The 22,876-nt window shown below is 53.7% G+C and overlaps 1 protein-coding gene across 5 annotated transcripts; it reads left to right on the top strand.

The window, feature by feature from the left end:
• Positions 1–134: 134 nt before the first annotated feature.
• RNF41 (ring finger protein 41) lies at positions 135–22,456 on the top strand. Of its 5 annotated transcripts, XM_069806400.1 has the most exons (8): positions 151–276; positions 2,565–2,745; positions 3,307–3,488; positions 15,435–15,547; positions 18,614–18,885; positions 19,724–19,859; positions 20,169–20,272; positions 20,812–22,456. In XM_069806400.1, the coding sequence occupies exons 4-8, from the start codon at positions 15,458–15,460 to the stop codon at positions 21,161–21,163; spliced, it is 954 nt and encodes a 317-aa protein (XP_069662501.1). In that variant the 5' UTR covers positions 151–276; positions 2,565–2,745; positions 3,307–3,488; positions 15,435–15,457; the 3' UTR covers positions 21,164–22,456. The 5 variants fall into 5 exon arrangements, with proteins under 5 accessions (XP_069662499.1, XP_069662501.1, XP_069662500.1 ...); XM_069806399.1 differs by lacking the exon at positions 3,307–3,488; XM_069806398.1 differs by lacking the exons at positions 2,565–2,745; positions 3,307–3,488 and having other exon boundaries at positions 135–276.
• Positions 22,457–22,876: the final 420 nt, after the last annotated feature.

Below are 22,876 nucleotides of genomic sequence, written 5' to 3'. Positions count from 1 at the left end.
AGAGGGGGCGGGCCTCAGGGGAGAGATAGGGAGTATGCCCCGCCCCCGCCCCGCCCCGCCCGGGTCATAGAGCCCGCCCCGACCAGCGAGTTCCCGCTCCTTGGTGTCTCTCGCCGGCTAGAGCGCCGCTTCCTGCCTGTGGCGGGGCGGGAACTTCCGGCGGGGCGGGGGTTGCGTAGCAGCGCGGCGGGGCCGGGCGGGGGGAGGCGGTGGAGGCCGCGGCCGCCCCTGAGCCCCGCGGCGTCCCGGAGCCGGCCCGGGCCCGGGCGGCAGGCGGTACGTGAGACCGGGGCCGGACTGGGGGGCTGCGGGGGTGAGGGGGGCCGTGGGGCGGCTGCGGGACCGGGGGAAGGGGGGGGGGCTGGGGACCCCCGCGAGGAAGGAACTGGGCTCTGCGGGGTGGCGGGGGGGGGAGGCAGCCCGGTGGGGCCGGTGTGTGCCCTGGGGGTGAGGGGAGGCGATGCTGCCCCGACAGTACCGAGAGCGGTGGGGTGGGAGCGGGGAGGTGGCGGGGGCCGGGGGGGGGGGTTACCCGGGTCTCGGGGAAGGGTCTTGAGGGCCGCTGCGGCCCTGGGCCGGGTCGCGGGGGGGTCTTGGATGGCGGGTCCGGGCTGGCAGGAGCCCGGTGCTTGTGGGGTGGAGATCGGGCCCGGCGGGGGGGGGGGGGGGTGGGGGGGAGCTGGCGGGGGTGGGCGTGAAACCCCACCGAGGCCGTGGAGGGCGGGGGGAAGCGATGGGGAGGAAGGAGGCCCGAGAAGAGGGTATGGCCCCCGGTGCGGCGGGGTCTTTGTGCTGCCGGAGCCTGTCTGTGCCAGCCTGGCTGAGCCTCCGTCTAGGGGAGAATCTCCGGGCTTTAGTCTCTGGTGGCATGTCCTGCCCTCCCCGTGTGTGTGTCCTCGGCTGCTGGAGCTCCCGCTTGCAGGGCTTGGCTGGCATGTTGCTAAACCGTGGCCGAAAAGGTGGAGGGGAAAAAAAATAAACCCCAACCACTGTGGCCTGTGATGGTGCTGGTTCCACCTGATGATGCAGCGTCATAAATACGCCTGGACTTCAGCAGCAGTTCCTCTTCTGATAGCTTTTGCAGGAAAGACTTTAATTGGGTTGAAAGTTGCTCTGCTGACAAATTATTTGCAGCCTCTGGGTGCTGCTGTAGTGCGGTGAGGATTCAGGCGTCCTGATCCCCAGCGGGGCTGGGATGCTTCTGGGCAAGGAGTGGGGAATCCCCTGCACGAAGCAGCCGTGGAAGGAGAGCGCCCATCGCTCACGACAAAGGAATGTGGGGAACACGCGCAGCTTCCCCGTTCTTGGAGGTCTGACTTTCAGAGCACATCATGCAGCCTGTCTGTCTGTTTGGGGAGCGTAGGGAGCAGAGGGAAGTTGGTAATTAAATGGGATAAGGCTTTATTCACGACAAGGTTTTGCAAAGCAGGCCGTGTTCTGCTGCTCGTCTCAGCTGTAAGCACCTGAGCTCAGTGGTGTCTCGTCTTACAGGAAGCAGGAAGGGCCTTAGTCTTTTTTTAATACAGTTTTAAGTGATAAATGCAAAAATGTCCAAAAATGCAACAGCATCTGATAAACCTTTTTGTTATAATAACAGTAAAGCTGCCTGTGGGAGCTTCGGGGGCTGGGTGTTCATCGTGGCCCGTTCAGCACAGTGGTAACGTCCAGGGGTGTTTCTGAGCTGGTTTTATCCTTGTTGCCGAGACCAGCAGATAAAACTAAAGCAGTTTTTCCAATTCAGGCTTCCCTGCTGTCAATTTTTGCAACGCTAGAGCGAGCAGAGGAGTTGCAAGAAAAACTTGGATTTCTGTCAGAAGATCTTAAGGTGGCATTTGGGGAAACTATTTTTAGCAGGATTGCGTAACTTAAAAGCTGAGACTTTACCTACTGGGCAAATATTTCTTTCCCTGCGCGTGGTGCATGCCTGCTGTGCAGCGATCCTGCTGGAAGAGCCTCTCGTCCCAGCTTCAATCCTGGCCAAGCAAGGTGGGGGTTTGAGGCGAGCAGAGTCCTGGCCAAGGGCTGGAATTTCCAAAGTGAAGTGCCGCAGGGAGGCAACTGATGTTTAGATCACCGGCTTGGTCGTGTTCAGCCTGTTGGGAAAGGCTGGGATGCATGAGGGCTTTCTAAGACTGGCTGGGGCTCCAGAGGGACCCTTATTCTTCCCATTTAAATTTAAAAAAAGGCAAGGCAGAGTAATTTTTTATGGGGTTGGAAGACAAGGTAAGGAGTAGTCTGAGATGTGGTGGTGGTTCTCTGTTCTCGTGACTGACTTCGGACCCTTGTCCCCAGGGGAACGTGTATCTGTGTTGGAGGCATATGGGGCTTGTGTTGCAGGCGCTCAATGGTTTCTGCACAGGTTATTCGGCTTCTTAGGAGAGTTGTAAAGGCTCTTCAGGAAATGCAGGTTTCTCTTCTGTGTGGCTGAAAGCCTGGGTTTGTGTGTGGAGGAAGAGAGGTGTCTTCATCAGGGCCCTGAGAGGGGGTGAAGGGCTGGGCACAGCCTTCCACCTCCTTTTTTGCCATGCTCATTTTTCCTTCCCTTCCCCCCCTTCCGTGATTAGATCTGTCCTGTCTGACCTTTTGACTCCTGCATGGCAGCAGCTCTTGGCCCTCGAAGAACAACATTTTGAACCGTAGAAGAGGAAGGGGAAAAGATGGGCCATTGGGAGCATCTCCCTGAAAAGAGTAAAACCAGCCCAGCCCTGCCTCTTTGCCACTTAGGAAGGAATTCTGCCACGGAAGGTAAATCAAGTACCTTGCAAAACTTTCTCCATCTGTGCACAGGGGATGAGTTTTAAGTCCTTCCTCCACACACGTGGAGCCTCCGACACGTGAATGGTTAGAGTTACATCAGCAGTTTTACAGAGTGTTGCTTTATATATACTTTCAGGGCTTTTGGTTGGATGCTGCCGATAACTTTGAAGTCATATTTATCTGAAACCTTTGGTTTTGCTCTGTTAACAAGAAAGACTTCTATGTCTTGATGGTCCCCCTGTTGCAGCTGACAGTGCAACATGTATGGCTGTTCTCGCAGCTTGTAGCTTCCTGATCTCTACCCTGGCAGATTTACCTAGAACACTGTTCAGAGATCACAGCCTGCTATTCATGGATCTGTGCAGGTTCACAGTGAAGGACGCAGCTCTTGCTCTAAAGCTGTTAAAGAACCTTTGTTGTAAATTAATGTCTACAGGGAAATGGCAAGATCTTCCTTAAATTTCAGAGGTTTAAAACAAGTCCTGCCAAACTGGCTTAGAAACTGCCCCTGCCTGATTTCTGTATCTCTTATTTCACTTGGTGCTCTAGAAGCAGAAGGGCAGACACTAAAATTCCCAGAGCACTCTTGAAAGAGTGAGGTTCCCTGTGACTTGCAGGGAAAGCCTTTGTTAACAAAACCCACTGGTGAATCTGGAGTTCTGGAAAAGCATCCTAAAAGGCTGCAGAGACAGCTGGAGGCAATGCAAAGCGAACTTCAAACAAACCTAAAGGTAAAAGCGAGCTGTGAGTTGCGCTGCTCAAGCGGTCTCTGCCCGTGTTTTCTCGCTCATCAGTCAGCTTGGTGACTGGCCAACTGCTGGGGCTTCGCAGCTTGTGTGGGCTCCTCGCAGCAGAAAACAGGAAACACTTCTTACTGAATAGGATCTGTGCTGCTCTGCTCTGAGGATGGGATTATTCACCAAGTCTAAAGAGATCCCTTGCATCCAAATGCTTTCAACTGAAGGCAGAAACCCCTTTGGTCTTCTCGGGTTATGATGTCCATGTGGCAGCTGGTCTGGGCTCACTCGGTACAACGGTAGTGCCGATAGTCGAAGGTGGGTCTGACCGGGAGCATGGAGGCTTGGCTGACGTGCGCAGGCCAGGCTGCTGAACTGTCTCAGCAAGGGGCTCAGGTTCTGCCCTGGGGGTTCTGCCCTGGGCTCTTGGGAATCCTATCCTCCTGTTTGAGGAGCTGGGACCTCTTGGGGTGCTGCTGGTGGAGGCAGTGGTTCACAGGCATCCTCCTGCATCCTGGGTCTGCCTTTCTGTGGCAGGTACCAGAGCAGTACATATGCCCTTGTTTAAAGGAACTGCCCAGCATGGTTTCCTTTGGGACAAGGCATCGCTTCCACTTCTGGCAGAGCAGTTAGAGTTGGGAGGGGACAGGCTACTGAAGGAGCAGCGATGTGGGATGCTTTTTATAACTGAGTGTGCGTATTCAGACATTTTGCTGGCTGTGACTTACATCTGCTGTTTCTAGGGGGCGGAAAAAAACCCTAAACATAAATTAGTTTAACTTCAGATTTAGGCTGGTTTTTTTTTGTTGTTGTCTTGATGCTGTAAGAAACAAACCAGAAAATAAAAGGCTTGGCAGATCTGGGTAAAGCTGTGTCGTGTAATTCCAGCATGGCCCCAGCTGTTAACAAGTGGTTTGTTCCGCTTATCTAACGAAGGGACACCTGCCTTGCAGACCCTTGCATCCTTCTCTGTAGCCATGAACGCTCTCCAGACAAATCACTTCTTGTGGCTGCAGGGCCCAGCACGTGCAAGAGGCCTCGTCCCCATCGGAGCCTGCCGGTGTCTCTGCCGTCGTGGATGAGGAACGTGCAGCCCCCCAAAAGCAGGCTGGGGCCGGGTTCCTGCCTCTGGACTGTCGGTGGCAACGTCTTCCTCTGGTCTTGCTGCATCTGCCTGTAGACATGCTGCAGGCTGTGGTAACATGCTGTGCCGCATTCCTCCATGATCTCTAGGGTTTGTGAGATGTGTCAGAGCTTGGGCGACAGCTGGGGAGGGCAGCCGGTGCCCGGGCAGCTGGTGGCTCGAGTAGTTTTTAATGGGAGCTTGTACCCCAAGTCACAGGACCTTGTTTAGTTCCTGCCCGGGTTCCTGGTAGGCAGGAGCTGTTGCAGAGAGCTCAAGCAAAATAAAGAGACTTTGCGGTGTCGAAATGCAGCAAGTGGGAAGAATATTCTAAGCTCGAGCATAAAGAACAAAACCAGAAATGTGTGTTTCTGCCTGGATCTTGAACAGTTCCCCTCTGATAAACCCGGGGCATAGGAACCTGAGGCTTGGGAGGCTGCGGTTCTGTCTGCGATACCTGGACCGAGTGTATCCCCCATTCCTGAGGATGATTGGTGACAGCCCTCCTGTGCTGGGGGGGTCATGGGCAGGGTCTCACCCTGGGGCTGTAGCTGGGGTACTGCAGCCTCTGCAAGGCAGGCGAGTGCTTGGCAGGAGACAAAGCGTGGGTGTAGCCCTGTAAAGGAGTGCACCCCCCTCCTGTTGAAATATTTTTGGAGGAATATAATGCTGTCTTGAGTAAATCTGCCACAAGGTTTCCTCCCAGTTGTCCCTGTGTTGTTACATAGCTGTGGGGTTTGGTGTATTATTTCTGCCCCTTTGGCAGTCCTGTCTGAGGTGTCAAAGCCCCTTCACAGCACTGTAGATTGAATTCCTGAGGTTTGGAAGGGCTTGATCTGAAAAAAGTACAGAAAGGAAGTGGCAGGAATTGGGTGGGCAGCTCAGCAGCTCCAGGTCAGGCCACCCTGTCAGAATGTCTTAATAAAGAGCAGGACCTTGATGTTCCTGAAACAATGTGATTTTTATCCCTGCCCTGCCAGAAGTCGTTGCCCTGGCTTAGCAACCTGCAGCACCAAACTGTGTTCCCTGAGCTGCTTTCAGTTGCGAAGCAGAGGCTTGCAGTCAGCTGCGATTCTTGATTATGCATTTCATAGGGCTGTAGGACTTGATGCAGCGCCAGGAGAGATCTTGTCATGTTCCTCGCAGGCTGAAGGTAGGGGTGGCTGGAGCGGAGCAGGGGTTTGATCTGGTCTGTGGACGTTGCTTCTGCTCATCCCACAGCTTTGGAAGAGAGCTGCTGTTTCAGTTCTCTGGCCATGGAATTGGGGATGGGATGGGTAAAAGCTGTCTTGTGCTGAGCGTGCGCCAGAGAGCAGGCTGTGCTGGAGGCAGGAGGGATGGGGCACTGCGGGGTTTTACCTGGGCTGCTTGGCTTGCTTTTTCAGATGAGCCTTGCCCAGTCTGAGGGGATAATGCCCTTGCCCCGTGGCTGCACACTGGGTCATCCACCACCCTGTCACCTCCTTTGCTTGTGTAGGTGCAGAGGTGAAACTACACGGTGCGATGTAAGCTTGCTGTGCTGAGAGCCACTCAGCTTTCAGCAGCTGCCTAGAGGAACTTCCCCCCCAATTTTTTTTTTTTTTTGCTTTCCTTCTCGAGGTGGCTGATTTCCATGGTGAGCTATTCTGCCTCCAGCCTCTTTCACTTAAATCCTTTCAATGCACTGAAAGTATGGAAAACAGGATGAGTTTGTTGGGTCCCAGTGTCCCAGGGAGACACTGCAGGCTGGCTGTGGTTTTTTGGTACTGGTAGTGTTGTTTCATGTTGTGGGATTCTGAGGTGCTGCCAGCGTTGGGCACAATGCCTGTAGGTGTTCCTGGGACTATCAGCTGGGCTTTAGTGATCCTGAAGAGCTTCCCAGAATAAGGAATGGCCTTGCTGGGTGGCAAAGCCCTCTAGCCTGATTCTGCAGGGGTTAAGCAATAGGAGCTCTTCAACATGTTGTTTGTCCTACCAAAACGGGATCTTGAATGTGGGCAGGGCCTCACAATTGATGTGTTTTCTTCCTATTATACAACTGAGAATGATTGTTTAACCCCGCTTTCCTTTTGATCTTGTTTGCCTGTATGTACTTGGGGAAAAGCTTCCTTTGACTTGTGAAAGGCTTTTTAGAAAAAGTTGTGGGTTTTTGTGTTTTGGTTTTTTTTTTTCCTTTGGAAAGTTTTGCTTTCTGGATGTGTGCTAATGTCGAACAGAAGATCAACACTGGAGGAAAAATCTTTATGGGAAGAGCTGTTAGATTTGTACTCTCAATGCTTTTGGCATTTAATTAGCAAATAATGAGTAATATTTTTGTTTCGCCTGTGGCCTCTTGAATCAAAATAGTATGTACAAAAACTTTGTGGATTACAGTCAGTCATTCTTGAAGTCTCTGCTAACTGGTTAAAACTCTTTGAAGAAACATCTCCATGCAAAAAAAGTTTTAGGCCTGGGGGATATTGATTATTTCAGGTGTGGGAGGGACTGCAGTGAGCATGCTGAATCCATCAGGTTTTGTTCCTGCTGAAGGAAACACAGTTTGGAGAAGGAGTGAATTAACTTGTGTCACCATTGTTCCAAAACAAGCACATTAGCTCAACAATTATGTTGAAGTGGGTGGTAACCCTTTAAAGGATTAGTAAGCAAGAATCCAGATACTAGTTGGTGTCGGGTAAATCAAACACAACTCCTTGGTGTTCCCTTTGAGCCTGGAGTGCAGCTCTGCTATGGTACCAGTCTGTGCAGAGTTGTGCTGTGGAGCAGTGCTGCTTGAATGCTGCTATATCGCAGAGCACGAAGGCTTGCCAGGCTCTTCCCTGAAACTGGAGTTGCTGTTAGGATTGCTTCGCTGGCTTTTCCTGTGAGTGGAGCGTAAATTACTTCAGATTGCTGTCTGCTTCCTGGGTATGTGCAATAGCAATTAGAGGCCCTGTGTATTAATGCTGGAGAGGAGCAAACGAGTCACGTTTCAGCTGAGGCTGTTTGAGTGTCTGATCAATTTTTTTGGTGGGGAGGGAGTGCTCCTGCTCTGTGGTGTCATTAGTGGGGTGGTTAATTATGCACATGCCAAGCAGCTGGTGGTTACTGCTGGTGGGCATGCAGGCAGAACTGGTTTGTTGTATCTGCTGCTCTTCACCAGTTACTCTTGATGGAGAAGGTGAAGTCAGGCAGGTGAAGCGACTGGCCTGGCCTGCAGACCAGTACTCTTGTCTGTGCCAGTGGTTTTTAAGTTCACGGCCCATGGATGTTTTAAATGCGTGCAGAAATTCCTGGGAAAGCCACTAACCCATGCAGGCTCATGGCACACAGTCAGGCAAGCCAGATGCCATCAAATTGGGAAGAAGCAAAAGAACAGGCAGAGCAATGCCATGAATCTGATCCTGCGGCCGCTGAGTTGTCTCTCCAGACCTCACGGGTAGTTCTGAGCATGAGACTCTGTTTGTGGCTGAGCCCAGGGATTGCCCGTGCTGGCTGGACTCTGGACCCGGCTTGGTTTTGGTGCTGGCATTTGAAATCAGATCTGCTCTGTTGAGCAGCGTGTAACATGGGTGAGTGCGGGGTGTGATTTTTGTACCAGAAAAGTCAAGGTAATGATCAGAAAGACCAGGAAGGTCTGACAAGAGTCAAGGCTATAAACGCAGTCACCTGGAACGGTCTGGCCAGGTCTGCGGGGCTCGACAGAGCTGCCGAAGCCCTGTGCAGCGAGGAGAGTGCAGTAGAGAAGGCAGCTGGCCCCCAGCCTGTATCTCAAAACTGAGCGTTTGTTTTTCTCGCTGCCTTCACATTTCTGTAATGCACAGCTCTAATTCCCATCCTTGTGCCTTGCTGGGTGTGCAACCCCAGCTGGAGGAGCCATGGGGGATATGGCAGCCGGACCTGCACTGCTGGTGTTTCATTTCCAAAGAAGCTATGGGATGTACACTGTGCCAGCTCTTCCTTGCCATTAAATCCTAATGGGACCTGTATCTGAGCAGAGAGCTCATAGTTCCAGATTAGGGCAAAGTTTGGATTTGTGCTCAGCCTGTGTGTCAGCAAGTGCCTGCTTCGGTTCCCTGCCAGGCCTGGCAGTGCAGGGAAGTCGCTTTGGCCAGGAATGTACAACATGCACTGGGCTTGTTTCTGTCCTGCTGTACTGTGTGGTTTAGAAACTGGGTCGCTGGACATCTAGGTCAGGCAGAGGGACTTTCAGCCAGCTTTAGATTATGCTGCATGTTCAGATTCAATATTGTTCTTGTTAATCTTCAATTTCAGACTGCTCTTCCTTTCTTGTGGGACACTGGGGTCTGTTTATAGCACTGGGCTCCGCGACTGCTGGGTGGCTCTAACCTGGAGCAGGGTGGCCATGCACCGGGCACTCATCTTGAGTGTGTGGCTTGCAGGGGCCCAGCAAGTTCGTCACAGCTGCTGACCGTGCTGTGCTCTAAAATGCACAGACTTCAGATGCCAGAGGACGTCGTGAGCCACAGTGAGTGGTGCTGGCAGGAGGGCAGGCGAGTAATCACCCAGGCTTGGCAAGCTGCCCCTGGCCAGCTGGGCTGCACTAACTGGGTCGCTTGCAGGACATCAACAGACTGTCGCAGCTCTGCACACTGACTGTCGTTGGGCTGGTGAATCCTCTCCTGTTGTACGGGAACAGGCTGCTGTCACCAGAGCCAGCTCTGGTTGCTGACATGAGGGTTTCCTGTGAAACTTCCATTGTGTCAGGTCAGTTAGGAGCTGCTTTAAAGCTGCAAGGCACGGACATGGGCACAGCTTCAACACTGATGACTCTTCCGTCTTCAATCTGCTTGTCAGACCAGAGATCTGGCTGAGCAGAGCCCTTTTGCCTGTGTCCTGGCGCCAGCCCTGATCCTATCTGAGCAGCCTCCTCACCTGGTCTGGGTGATGGAGCCCAGCAGATGCCTTCAGCAAAGCACTTCAGCCAAACGTCAGCCCCCCTGCAGAGCCCCTGTGCTCCCTCCCAGGTATGGACGGGGCAGCTTCTGCTGTGTAGCTCTGTCCCTGGTCTTCTGCTGTCCCACTGGCAGTGCCGGCAGCCTCTTTCCTTGGTGTGACCTGGACTCCTGGGAGCAGAGGCCCTCTTAAATGGATGCAGATCCTGGGGGCTGGGAGCCAGTTGCTGCAAAACTTTGATTTCTTTAGGCTTCTGGATCTCTTTTTTTTTTTTTTTTTCCCCACCTGGAAACTTTCCAGCAGCAGCAAGACTGCTTCAGAAACTGTGCAGCCCCCCGGAGATGTATTTACTCACAGCAGGGAAATAGAGACAACAAAGTGTGGTGCCCCAGAACACAGACAGTGCAAACCAGTGAGAAGATCGCTGGTGTCCTGGCTCCCATGCTGGGCTTTAACTGCTACAGAACAGCCCCTCTTGCATCCATATGTTGTTTTCTCTCCCTTTCCTCCCCTCCCCCTTGCTTTCTGGTTTTAATTCTATTTCTTTTGGCTCACAAAGCTGATGAAATTAGGAAAGATTATTAAAAACACCATTGCTCACAGAACAGGTTTCTTCCGAGCTATCCCAGCTGCAAAGGGGCTCTGGTATCTGTTGGCAACACTTATATTGGAAATAATGAGAAAATGGTGTCTTTTTTTCCCTGAGAACCAGGCAAAGCCTGAATGCTGGAGACTTCCAACACAGACTAATTAAGTTTGATTTGTTTTGTTTGTTTGTTTTTAATTTTTTTAAGGGATTCTGTCTGGTCTTCTGTATTTCCACAGAAGGGATGGGCTTCCCTAGTGAACTGGCACCAGATACTGGCTCAGAAGAGGGGCTGGCTGTGTGGATCTGCTAAAAGGAGGGCAGGCAGCAGAGCTGGCAGATGCTGCCAGCAGCTGGTGTCCCTGGGGAGAAGCTGGACACCTTTGTGTTTGAACACAAGGCCCTGAGATGGTCGCTGCTCTTCATCCGGTCCTTGGCTTTACTGACCATTGTGCTCTGATTTTTCCAGGCGTATTTTTTGCCATGTGTTTAGTAGGTAGGTGCTGGCTCTGCTCCTGTGATCATGTTGTTCTCACTGTTGTCATTTATTGTCTGCCTTGGACTGGGTTGGTTTATCTCAGTGAGCTCTAGTTGTGAGTGCAGTCATCCCCGTTGCCTGTTCTGCCTGGCATAGCTGTGCGGGTCGAGGTGGGTTGGTGCCTCTTTCAGACCTTCACCCTCTCAGGCTCGGGGTGGCTGGGGGCCTGGGGAGTTTTGTAGCTAGTGCATCGTTTACCTGGGTGAAACTCGCTTCCCTTCCAGTGCTGTTGTCTGCCTCTGCGCTGGTCCTTGCTTGTGTGGCTCACACTCGTACTCATCAGCTCCTGGGAGTGAGTCAGTGTCTCCCGACAGCCTGGCACACTGTTTGCATGGTGCAGGTGGAGGTGTCTGCTCCTGTCCTGGGACCTGCAGCCAAGAGCGTGCTGTAAGATCTCGTGAAAGATGCTGCTTTCCCAGCAAAGCTGTCTAGGGCCAGGCCCTTTCCAGGTTGCTCTGGATCTTTGCCCATGCCCAGGTGTGCTTGTAGCCTGAAACAGCTGTTGACCGAGGAGAGCTGGCTGTGTGGGTGAGCAGGAGCATGGAAGTACAACCCTGCGAGCTCCAGATAACTCAGCCTCCTTGTGCTGGTGGAATGGAGAGCTCCTTCGGAGCCGGTAGATGCTGGCTTGCTCCACAGACTGCCTGGAGCAGTCAACCAGGCAGAAAGCTTGGCTCAGCCGGAGTGTCTGGGATCCAGCGGCTCAAACATATTGTGGCAAAAAGGAGGGAACATGTGAACATGTGCTCTGGGGGCTGTGGAACAAATCCTCAGGCTCCCATGCTGACTTTTTTTTTTCCCAAGGAGGAGGGGGAGCTTTTTTTTTAAGCCATTAATTTTCCCTTTGTCAACAGAAAAAAATTTTTCAGCAATTTTCCTCTGGGGGCAGGAACAGTTAGTTATCATGCTGGAAGACAGCACAATATTACCACAGAAATCTTATCTATATGCTTGCTGGTAACATGAAAGATGGGCAGATAAGCTTTGGGTCAGAGGAGCCCCAGCCTTGCTCGCTGTGATCCTGTACTGCCATTTGAAGGGCGGAGGTAAGCTCATGCCAGACAAGTGAGTGAAGCCCCTGTCTGCCCAAGATTTGGAGCAAAACTGCAGTGCATTGGGTACGTGGGAATGAATGTCCTGTGACCAGAGTAGGGGGAGTTGACAGTGACGGTCTGCCTTAACTTTTAGATGTCATGTTTGCCTATTTAAATGGAGGGTTTGTGGGGAGGATGGAAGAGCTGCACAAGTTGGGGCTTGAGATGAGATGCAGTTGGGGAGCTGGGGAATCCCTGCCATGACGATGAGACAGGCTTGGGGCTGTCCTCCATGCAGCACTGCTCTAACCAGCTGGGGAGTGAGTTGTTGCCTTCCTCTTTCCTGTCCTCTACTTCCCCAAGGGCTTATTAGGAACCTTTGTCTCTGCTGGTGGATGCTGAGGAGGCTTTGGGTAAGGGTAGGAAGTCAAAGTGCTTTTGACTTGTTAATTACTGATGCTCTCTGATACCATCAAGCCCTTGTTGCTATGTAGATCTCTTCTGTGTTGAGCAGTGTGCAGGCACTTGAAGTCCCCAGGCCAAGAAGATGACAATCTACAAAGACAAGGCAGGATGATGGGGATGATGACACAGGTAGCAGGGAAAAAGTGACTTATCCCAGCTTTTCTCTGTAATTTGGGCTAAAGCCCAGTTCTGTGACTGGCCTCTGATCTGTGCGAGCTATCCCCTCTCCCTGCCCAGCCCTAGGGAGGCTGATGGTGCTGGGGTCAAGAAGCTGTGTGTATTTGGAGAGGGCAGGATTGGGAAGCTCATTCGCTTAAATCAAGTATAATCATAGGTGGCAGTTGCTGTTTACTGGAGAAGCAATTTCCTGTAACTGGGTTTGTCTGGGTTCCTGCTCAGCCTTCCCTCCCCTGTATTGTGTCTTGCCTGTGTTGCAGATGGTTTGGCTTGACTTCACCCTGGTGTCTGACTGCCTCTGGAAGCCCTTCCAGGAAAGGTATTTTTTAAGCTCTTTGTGCTTCGGTTCAGCACATGATGGATCCCTGCAGCCCGCGAATCATCGCTCTTGATGAGTAGCACTGCGCAAGTAGGGCTTGCTCGTATTAGCTATGTGATACCTTCTTTGGGGCCATCCTGCAGGGTGCTGAGCCCAGGGAAAAATGAGTGTATCCAGTATCCTGCGGGGCCAGGTCAATAATTCACCTCTGGATCTAGCAGGAGGGAGATTGGGTTGCCAGCTCCATCTCACTCGAGCGTTTGCAGACACTTTCAGCTCTCCTGTTTCTGCTTCATGATAGCAGCAGGGTGCTCCTTGCTTCAGTGTGCTGGCAGAGCCCCACAGATGATCTCTGGCAGAAGGAGGAACAGCTGGGTCAAGGAATGAGAAGAATTCGGAGGCGCTCAGACTCGTGCAGGTGCTGAAATTTTTCTGGAGGAAGTTTTGATGTGGCTTCTGTTTGGCAGATGGCAAGGCTGGCTTTCAGTGTTCATGTTTTGCCCTCCACTTGGCTCTTTCCTGAGTGGATGTGAAGACGTTTAGTGTCTTGCCCCGCTGTTTGTTGGGAAGATGACATTGGAATTTGGAAATGTGGAAGCAAAAGACAAAGAAAGATGAGTCGCTAGGGAGCGTGGTTCTGAAGAAGCGGTGCCCAGCGCAGTTCTACTTCGATACCTGAGTGCCTGTGCAGGAGCAGGTGCTGTGTCTCCTGAGCAGAAGGAGAGGGCAGGCTGCTCGTGAAGTTGCTCACACATTCAGAGGCACATTAAGACACCAGGGCATGAACTGGTGCCTGAGCACTGAGCAACAGAGAAGGTCAGTGTGGTTCCAGCTGCAAAGTGAAGCACCTCTGTGGGGGACTAGCAGGCTGCATGGGTGCTGTGGCTCAGCTGGCAGCCAGGAGCTGTTGTGCTGGGTTCTCCACATCCGTGTTTGCCCTTCCAGTTGGTTTGAACCCAATGTAAATGTGTTGGAGGTGCTGAGACTTGCAGTGCGAGTGGCTCATGAAGGGATGGGAAGGCATTTGGGTCCCTTCCCAGTGGAGGAGAGCAGCATCTGTCCAAAGGCGTGGGAAGGTTTAAGAGCAACCGATCCTAGTTGCTCAGAGATCAGTTCTCCTTCCAGCCTGCAGCCGTTAATCGTGTTATCTGAATTGCAAACGCTGACTCAGGGACTTTCCCCACCCCAGCCTCTGTCAGAGGAGTCCTTTGTCTGTGCCTGCTCTGTGGAAGCAAAGAATCCATCCACACGTGGAGCTGATTTATTGTCTGACTCTCACAGTGTCCAGTGAGTTGATTTAAGTCCCTCCCTGCTGCCCCTTGACTTGGGGAGGGTCCCAAGGGCCAACCATGAAGCCATTGCATTACCTACATCCTCCCTTTGTGTCCATCCATCGCCTTCTCTCCTCCCTCACTGCTCTAGCTGAGCAGACTCTGGTTTCCACAACCAGCTCTGCTTGCTATGTCTGTCTAGAGCCAAAGCTCTTTCAGCTGTGAAGTGCTGGCTGGGGAGGTATGTGGTGTTGTGCAAGCAACTCGGCCGAGGTGCAGGAGCTGGTGCTGGAGCTGTCTGGAGCTGGGTGGCCACATCTGGCTGCAGAGCAGCAGCAGGGTGAGTTCCTGCCTGCCCTCCAGAGCAAGTAGATGCTCCTGGTGTTTGCACAGCTGGAAGCGCTGTCATGCCATGGTCTCATCACCGTGTGGATGGTGGTTTCGGAGCCTCATGTGGCATCTGCATGCCCTTGTACAGCTCCCGTCCCTCCTGGCTCCTGTTTGTGTTTGGGGTAGGGACTCCTTTCTCTGGAGTCAAGTGCAGCGTATGGCTGTGGCGGTTTGTCACCGACTTTGATGTTGGTGAGAATGGGAGAGGAGGAGCTGGCTCTTTAGGGACAAGCCACAGAGGAACCAGTAACTGCCGGTGTGCCAGGGCAAAGCTCAAGGTTGGCCTCTGGCAGATAGTGTAAGAAGTTGGTGAACGGTGTTACCTGGAAATGCCTTCCTCAGCAGGGAGGGGTGAGGACTTGGTGCCTGAGGGGCTGCTCTCAGGGCTGCATGCCTTCTGTGCTGGAAGCAGAGGCCCCAACAGCTTTGGCGAGTCATGGGGGGCTCCTTGTCCAGGTGCTGGAGCACCCAGCTGAGGTCACGCTTTGCTGCAGATGGTGTTGGGTGTCTTGACTCTGTGTCTGCTTGGCCGAGTGGGAAAGCCACTGGAGATGGCAGCAGAGGACAATGCCTGTAGCAGGCAGCTTGGGTGCCAGGAGCCAGCGGGCCTGCTGTCCCCAGGGAAGGAGCTGGTTTCTCTGCAGCTGATGTGGCGAGGCTGGTGGGTGTCTGGCTGCACCCAGGAACGGTCCCTGGCACACATCCCACTGCTCAGCCCATGGGACTGGGCTTGTTTTTAGAGGTGGCCCTGTGCTGTCCTCTCATCAAACCAAATAGAACTCTGGGGAAAAAAACAAAACAACCAATTAAAAAAAAAAAAACAACAAACAAAACCAAACCCAAACCAAAACCCAATAACCAGCAAGAAGAAAAATTGCAGCAGAATTAGTAATAACATGTGTGGGAGAGAAGCAATGCCAGCAGCACGTCAGAACGGAGGAGTTCAGCACACACAAACGGGGCTGAGACCGCTTCCCACTGCACACTCCTCCGTATGGCACTTGACTGTGAGCTCCAGCCATGCCCGGGGCTACCGCAGCTGGTCACACTGGGAGGAAAGAGCAGGAATTTGGGAACCAGGATGATGTGAGGGCCGGGACCTGCTCTGTCCAGACACCACAGGATGCTCAACTGCTGCTAACTGCTCTTCTTTTTCCCTCCACAGGGTTCTGGCATCGGTGATGAGCAATGGGGTATGATGTAGCACGTTTTCAGGGGGATGTTGATGAAGACCTTATATGCCCCATCTGCAGCGGGGTCCTGGAGGAGCCAGTTCAGGTAGGTTTCTGTCTGAGCACTGACTGTGGCTACTGAAAGCCTCCGATTGCAGCTCCAGACTTCTAGATGTCTTGATCAGATGATGGGCGCCGCACACAGCGTGTGCATTAGGTGAGCTCAATGGATTCTTAACTTTCCTACTAATGGTTTAAGCTAACAGCACGGGTAAGGAAGCAGCACCAGGGATAAAAGTCTGCGGTTGTGTGAGTTCTGGTGGAAATGAACTAAAGTTCTGGGTTTGGGGGATGTCCTGGGGTCAGCAAGGAGGCGGGAGGAAGGGATTGGCTTGTGTGGGGTCAGGTTTCCCTTACTCTTTCATTCCTGACTCCCTTCTTAACTCTAGCAAAGCTCAATGCAGCTGCTTACCAGTGATGGCGTCCCAAGGCAGAGATGGCAGCAGCTATGCTAAAATCTGTCCCTTGCTTATGGCTTCATGCTTGGTTGACCCTCTCTGCTTCCCTGCACACATGCTTCCTCCATGCTACAGAGCTGTTCTGTTTTACTTGCCATTGGGAGCCTGGCTCGGCTCTCCTGTCACCAAATGTAGCTTGGAGGATGGACAGACCACAGCCCTGGTACCAGCACACTGCTCTGCCTGGGCCTGGCACAGCTGAGTTGTTTGGTGGATCCTCTGGCTCACTCTGCAGCTTGTGCAGCCACTTGGGGAAGGAGGGTGTGCATGGAGAGCTGCTGCTTCCACTCCTCCCTCCGCTTACTGTGAAGCGGAAGGGCTGTTGGACGGGGCTTTCCTGTCAGTTCTGTTATTACAAGCTCTTGCAGTGCAGCGTTGCTCTGGAGCACTGGGTAGTCTCCAGCCGTCCTGTGCCTCTTGGTGCTGGAACGGCTGTATTTGTCACTGTCCTGCGAGGTCCTGTTACCTGGGGAGAGGTTAGTGGCAGCTTTTCTAGCCCCCTCACCAGTGCTGACCAGACTGGAACACTGCTGGCTGAGTGGAGCTGGCTGCTACATGGGACTTTGTGTGTCCCCCCTGGTCCCTGCCCCTTCCTTTCAGGGTCTGCATGCCACCGGAGGCATTCCTACACTGGCCAAGCTGTGGCCATGTGCTGGGTAGCTCAGTACCCTCTGCGTAAATCCAGCTTCATTTGAAATAAAACAGATTAAAATAAAACTGAGCTAATCTGAAATGTGTGCATAATTATTGCAGTTTCATCACTTAATAATGAAACACATCACAAAAGCTGTGGTTTTTGCTGTGCTGGTAAGCTGCCCGATGGGGATCCCAGAGAGTCTGGAGCTGTGTACTGTAGCCCACCCTGTGCAGGTGGGCTGGGGGTGCGTGGAACTGCAATCTATTGTAGTTAAAATCATGGGTTTGCACCTTCCAGCTATGTGAATCTGTTATGTCAAACAAGCTTTGATTTTAAAAAGTCTGTCAACATGTGAACACGATCACAGGCCACCGCATAAAACAGAGGGAAAGTTGCAGCTTTCTTAAGCAGGTTTATTTAAATCTTCTTTTGAGAATGTGATATCACAAATTCCCTTGTTCCCAGGCTTTTCTCAAGTGTATTTAACAGCCTGTCTGTTGGATGCCAGCCCTCCTGCTCCTGCCAGCACCACAGTAACTGGAGTTGTGATGAGGCTGAGTTTGTAGCTAGGCACAAGCTGTGCCCTCTGACAAGCCTTGGTTTGAAGGGAGCAAATTCCTGAGGACTCTTTCCTTGTTCCTCCCTTCCAGCGCAGTCCCTCTGCCTGGTCAAAACAGGGCCGTCTCCAGTGATACCTCAGAGGGCTCAGGGCTGTACCCAGCCCTAAGATTTCAGTATCTCCAAGGATGGAGATTCCCCAGGGCCCATCCCTGCATTACGGGCACAGAGTGACCCTATGTGTGCAATAGCCAGTGAAACTGGTGTGATTCATCTGTCGCATCTCCAGTCTGCACTTGGTGACGCTGGGGTACCCTGATCACTAAACTTCAGTGGGGCGGGCATGGGCTTAAAAGGATAAAACACCACAAGGGGAGCAGAGAGGCTGGCTTTGTGGAAGACAGTGGAAAGCCAAAGCCTCGTAGAGTGGGACTTCAGGAAACTGTGAGGGAGAGGAGGGGCTGTACCTGTGCCAGAGCCCAGCACGTGCTGCCTTGTCTGATGCAGGCTTGGCTGCCTGCTGGCTCGGAGACACTGTGCTGGGCAGGTTGGCTCAAGCTGCGTCACCACAGGGGCTGCACTAAAACTCCCCAGATGGTCCTGTAGCTTGAACGGGTGAATCCTAACCCACCGTACATCCTGTAATCGTTGTCTGTCTTTGTTGGCTGGTACGAGGCAGCCTGCAAGGCACTGTGCACTGGGGGAACAGCTTGTAAGTGAGATTTAGCCCTGAATGTGTCTGACCTTCCTGTAACTCCGGGTTTCTGCTCTGTGGAAGAAAGCTCAGTGTTGTCCAAAGAGCTGGCATGTGTCCCGCTCCCCCTCCCCAGTCTTAATACTCTTTTCAATTGCAGCTTGAATGCAAGAGCAGAGCCCAGCTGTGTAAATACAGTGAAGTAATGTTCTAATCTGCCCTGGAAAAATGTTTAAATTTAGCATCTTGATCTGTCTTGGCCCCTCAGCCCTTTCAGGAGGCAGCATTACCTGGGATGGAGCAGAGCAGGAGCACTGCTCTGAGGGGGTCCATGTCCTGTCACAGGGAGCTGATCTGCCTGCAAGACACCATGTGTCGGGGGGGGGTCAAAGAGAGTACCCTGGTGGGGCTGCGCATGCAAATTAAAACTGGGGTGGATGAAGGTGGGCACCTGCTTTTCCAAGGGAAAGGGAGGACGGCTCTGCAGCAGTGCCTCTTGTGTTGTAGCGGACGGTACCGTGTGCGGCTCTGGTCTTTACAGGTGTGGCTTTTGGTGTCTCATTCCCCTGTGTGGGCGTTGTGCCTGCTTGTGTAATGGAGGTGCTTCTTCGTTTTGCTTTCCTCGCCCAAGGCAGCACATAGCTGCTGTGCACCCCTTGAAGACCGAGAGCCTTTCTCTGGTCAAGGTTGTCCTCCACACACAAGCCAGCAAACGCTTTCCCACTGGGTCTGAGTAACACATGGCTGTTCTCTGCCCCTCCGCAGGCTCCTCACTGCGAGCACGCCTTCTGCAATGCCTGCATCACCCAGTGGTTCTCCCAGCAGCAGACGTGCCCTGTGGACCGCAGCGTCGTGACAGTTGCCCACCTCCGCCCCGTCCCGCGGATCATGCGTAATATGCTCTCGAAGCTGCAGATCACTTGCGACAACGCTGTTTTTGGCTGTACGGCAGTTGTGCGACTTGACAACCTGATGTCTCACCTCAATGACTGCGAGCACAATCCAAAGCGCCCAGTGACTTGCGAGCAGGGATGCGGGTGAGGATGGCCTTGGGGGGCTCTGCCACAGAGGGTGGGCAGAGCAGGAGACAAAGGCTCAGGGAAGGAAACCGGGGTTTGGTGCCTGACACCCTTTTGCCCCATAGGTGCAGAGCTCTGGGGGTGGCAGGGCTTTGAAGGCCATGGTGCTGCAGAAAGGGTTGGGAAGGATTTTTAGTCAAACCCTTTTCTTCTTAAACTTGGTTCAAAGTCCCTGGCTCTTCAGCTCGTTGCTGGGGCTTAGGTGTTGGTCGACTGCTGGAAATGGGGTACCGGAGCCTTTGTGAATCCGCCCAAAGCCATTCCAGCCCCCTGGCACAAGTTCCAGCATGAGCTCTGCTCCCTCCTACGCATCACCAAAAGCCGGGAGCGGTGGGTGGCTGGTCTGGCCTTGGCAAGTGTGCTCTTGGTGCTGATATCCTTCCCACTCACGTGTTGTAAGCATCCAGCCAGGTGGTGACTGACTGTTGGCTTGGAGACTATCAGATCTCCTTGGATGAAGTCAGAGACTGGATCAGGCCCATGGGTTGCCTAGCGTGGGACCTGATTCTGAGCCCTGATCACTTTGGAGGAGGAAAATCCCCATTGCCTGCTGACCTGGTGGTGGTTTGTTCGCATAGCTCTCCCCCAGACCATTTGGCCTGGCCCTGAGACACAGCAGGGAATGGGCCTTCCTACACCTATTGGAGGTTACAACGCTGGGCTTCCCGGGCCTCTTGGCAAGTCCTCCAAGACTGGATTTGTTCTGGAGACTGTTTATGTGCTTACACCAAGTGCTCTGGTCTGTAACTTTCCCTAACATGGGGCCTCCACCTTTTTTTTTTGTAACGCTCCACAGCTTGGAAATGCCCAAAGATGAGCTGCCAAACCACAACTGCATCAAGCATTTGAGATCTGTGGTGCAACAGCAGCAGACGAGAATTGCCGAGCTGGAGAAGACCTCGGCAGAGCACAAGCATCAGCTGGCCGAGCAGGTAGGTCCGTGTGTGTGAGGAGCTGTCTCACAGCAGGGTCTCTCATGGGAAGGGTCAGTCTCGCCTGCTTGGACACCAAACGTCACAAAAGCATTGTGGACGAAGAAAGTGGCTGCAGAGCAGCCCGAGCTGAGTGCAGCCAGGGCTCTGCTGCTGTTCTGCACCTCTGTCGTCCAGCTGCTGGGACAGTAGCTGAGCTGACGGGCAGGGGTGTGTTCCCCCTGCCGCTGTGCTGGGGTCTGGTCTCATGGTGGGTAGCTGAGGCATTGACTCCTTTTTGCAAACCCTGCTCTGTCCTGCCTGTTGCAGAAACGGGACATTCAGTTGCTGAAGGCCTACATGCGTGCCATCCGCAGTGTCAACCCCAACCTGCAGAACCTGGAGGAGACCATTGAATACAATGAAATCCTGGAGTAAGTGCTGGTTCTCGTGCTGATCGGGGAGGAGCTGGGGAGCCCTGCGTTGGGGTGCAGGTGGAGCTGGGCGTCTGCTAGCTTCGCTGATGGATTTGAGAGGGGGTGATGTGCCTTCCGAGGCAAGAAGAAAATGCTTCACAAAAGCAAGGGGGCAGTTGTGGGGTGTTTGTGCTGGGGAGCAGCACGTGAGCTGCTTGCACAATGGGTTTGGAGCATTTTTATTCTTCCACCTGCATCCTGCCCATGAGCAGGAAGCTGCCAGATTCCTTCCTCCTTGTGAGAAAGGCCGGAGGAAGCAGCTTCTCATCTCATCCTTTCTTCCCCTCCCTCTGGGGAGGGAGTAGCAGAGCTGAATGCCGCAGCTGGGTCCCATTTCAGGGTGAAAATGGGAGGGATATGTGGGGAAATGGAGGCATTCCCCATCCAGCTTTGCTCCCGAATGTGGAGCAGACCAGAGGCAGAGCAGTTCCCTGCTTTTGATGGGAGCCAACAAAAATGCACAACACTGACTGCTTTGTCCCCCTGTCTGTCACCAGGTGGGTGAACTCCTTGCAGCCGGCCCGGGTGACACGGTGGGGTGGAATGATCTCCACGCCGGACGCGGTGCTGCAGGCCGTCATCAAGCGCTCGCTGGTGGAGAGCGGCTGCCCCACGTCCATCATCAACGAGCTGATCGAGAACGCCCATGAGCGGAACTGGCCGCAGGGCCTGGCCACACTGGAGACCCGCCAGATGAACCGGCGGTATTACGAGAACTATGTGGCTAAGCGCATCCCCGGCAAGCAGGCCGTGGTGGTGATGGCCTGTGAAAACCAGCACATGGGCGAGGACATGGTGCTAGAGCCGGGACTGGTGATGATATTTGCACACGGAGTGGAGGAAATCTAAGGACTTTCAAAGAGAAACGCTTCGTGATGACGAGGGAGAGGAGGGGAAAGGTGCAGAGGTGGAGACTGGGGGTAGCCGGTCAAAACTGCTGGTGTTCCCTAGTCACCGACATGGTTTTCTTAGGGCACCGTTCCCTCAAACCTCTCGCTTCCTAGCTGAAATGATTCAATGCCTCTGGTAAATACTGCTCAAACACTTGGCCCAGCAGTGACCACACACTGCAGCCCCTCCACGTTCGCCCCTTGCAGATCAGCTTCTCCCGTTCGATGTCTTTTGAGGAGAGAAGGAGCAACCGCTCCACATGTACTGCCAGACTCCTCAGACCCAGCCTGTGTTTTGGGTGCTGGTGCCTCTCCCAAAGCCCGGCTCCTGGTCCAGCCCAAACCCCGAGGCCTGGCTCGGCTCTTGCTGTGAACAGACCCCACGGCCCCTGGCAGCTCTCGCTTATCTGGTGCCTGAATCCTCCCTGGGCTTTCTCTCCCTCTGTGGATTTTCTGCCTCGCTCTCCGGCGTCTCTCTGCCGCTGTCTTTCCAAGCCTTGGCTCTGACGTCCCAGTATGGCGGCAGCAGCGGGGTCCGCTCCCACCTCCTCCTGCGGGTTGGGGAAGGGGCTTGGCCAGGGGAGTCCCTGAACTGGGCGCTGTCAGCGTCACCCCTTGGGGTCCTGCTCGACCCTGCAGCCGCCCGGAGCCAAACCAGCCGGGGATGAGCCCCCGGCACCCGCAGGGCACTGGAGGGGCTCTGTGTTGGGGACCAGCCTTTCCCCTCGCCAGTGCGGCACCCTGCAGACCACGGGCCCCTCTCTCCTTGCATGCCCCAGCCCCTCTCCTCCCTGGGAGAGGCAGGATCCCCACGCTCGCCCCCCAGTCCCCCAGCTCACAGCCCCCCCAGGCGTCTCCTGCCCTCCCACCTTGCCCGGAGATGCCGTCCTGCCCTGTGTTTGCTGGTGTTTGGCTCCACTTCCTCTGCTGTTACTGCTGTTAGTTTTCCAGACACTTGTGATTGTGGTTCTGTATTTTTTTTATTTGTACTTTTTTTGGCCTTTTCTTGTTTTTACTCCCACTCCTCCTTTCTTATTTTATTTTTGAAGTACCGTGGACAGGCGCCTCAGAACCTGGTTACGTTTACTTGTTGGGAACTTAATTTATTTGCATTTGTTATGTTGTTTTTTACAGTACTTTCTCCTCCGGTGTCTGTACCGCTCGGATCTGGCTGCAGCTGGGTCCGGTGCCTGGCCGGCCTGGCGGGAGGCAGGGATTTAAGTGATCAATAAACAGCGTTCTGGTTGCTTTATCAGTGTCTCGGTGCCTTGGAGGGGTCTGTGCCTGCTCCCAAAAGCCCCCTGACCTGGCGGCGTTTGGCAAAGGGGCTCAGTCCCATCTGAAAAATGGGTGGGTTTGGGGGAGTCGTCCCCATCTTGGGGGGGGGCATGGGGTCCCTCCCGTCTCTTTGTGCTGCTGAGATCAATAAACGCCTTTCCTGGGTGCTGCTGTTGTGGGTCCCCTCAGCTGGGGACCCCCCCCGGGAGGGACAGGTCCTGCCACGGGGGTCCGTGGGTTGTCCCCTGTACCCAGCTCTGCAGCCCCCCCGCAAGGTGTAGTCCCACAAAAGGCCTAGCCCCCCCCCCTTCAGACCCCCGCTGTCCCTGCCGTTAAAAGAGCGGGTACCGGGCTTTGGAAGCCCCCCCCGCCGGCTTGTGACCCACCCCCCCCT

The sequence above is a fragment of the Haliaeetus albicilla genome, chromosome 18 (assembly GCF_947461875.1).
Source record: "Haliaeetus albicilla chromosome 18, bHalAlb1.1, whole genome shotgun sequence".
NCBI classification, from domain to species: Eukaryota; Metazoa; Chordata; class Aves; order Accipitriformes; family Accipitridae; genus Haliaeetus; species Haliaeetus albicilla.
This window is presented reverse-complemented; position numbering and strand designations above follow the sequence as displayed.

What these genes read in the sequence shown, in the direction of transcription:
- RNF41 (XM_069806398.1), top strand. Translation starts at nt 15,458, where the DNA reads ATGGGGTATGATGTAGCACGTTTTCAGGGGGATGTTGATGAAGACCTT. An exon ending in TCCTGGAGGAGCCAGTTCAG is followed by an intron (nt 15,548 to 18,613) that starts GTAGGTTTCTGT and finishes GCCCCTCCGCAG; the next exon opens with GCTCCTCACTGCGAGCACGC. An exon ending in ACTTGCGAGCAGGGATGCGG is followed by an intron (nt 18,886 to 19,723) that starts GTGAGGATGGCC and finishes AACGCTCCACAG; the next exon opens with CTTGGAAATGCCCAAAGATG.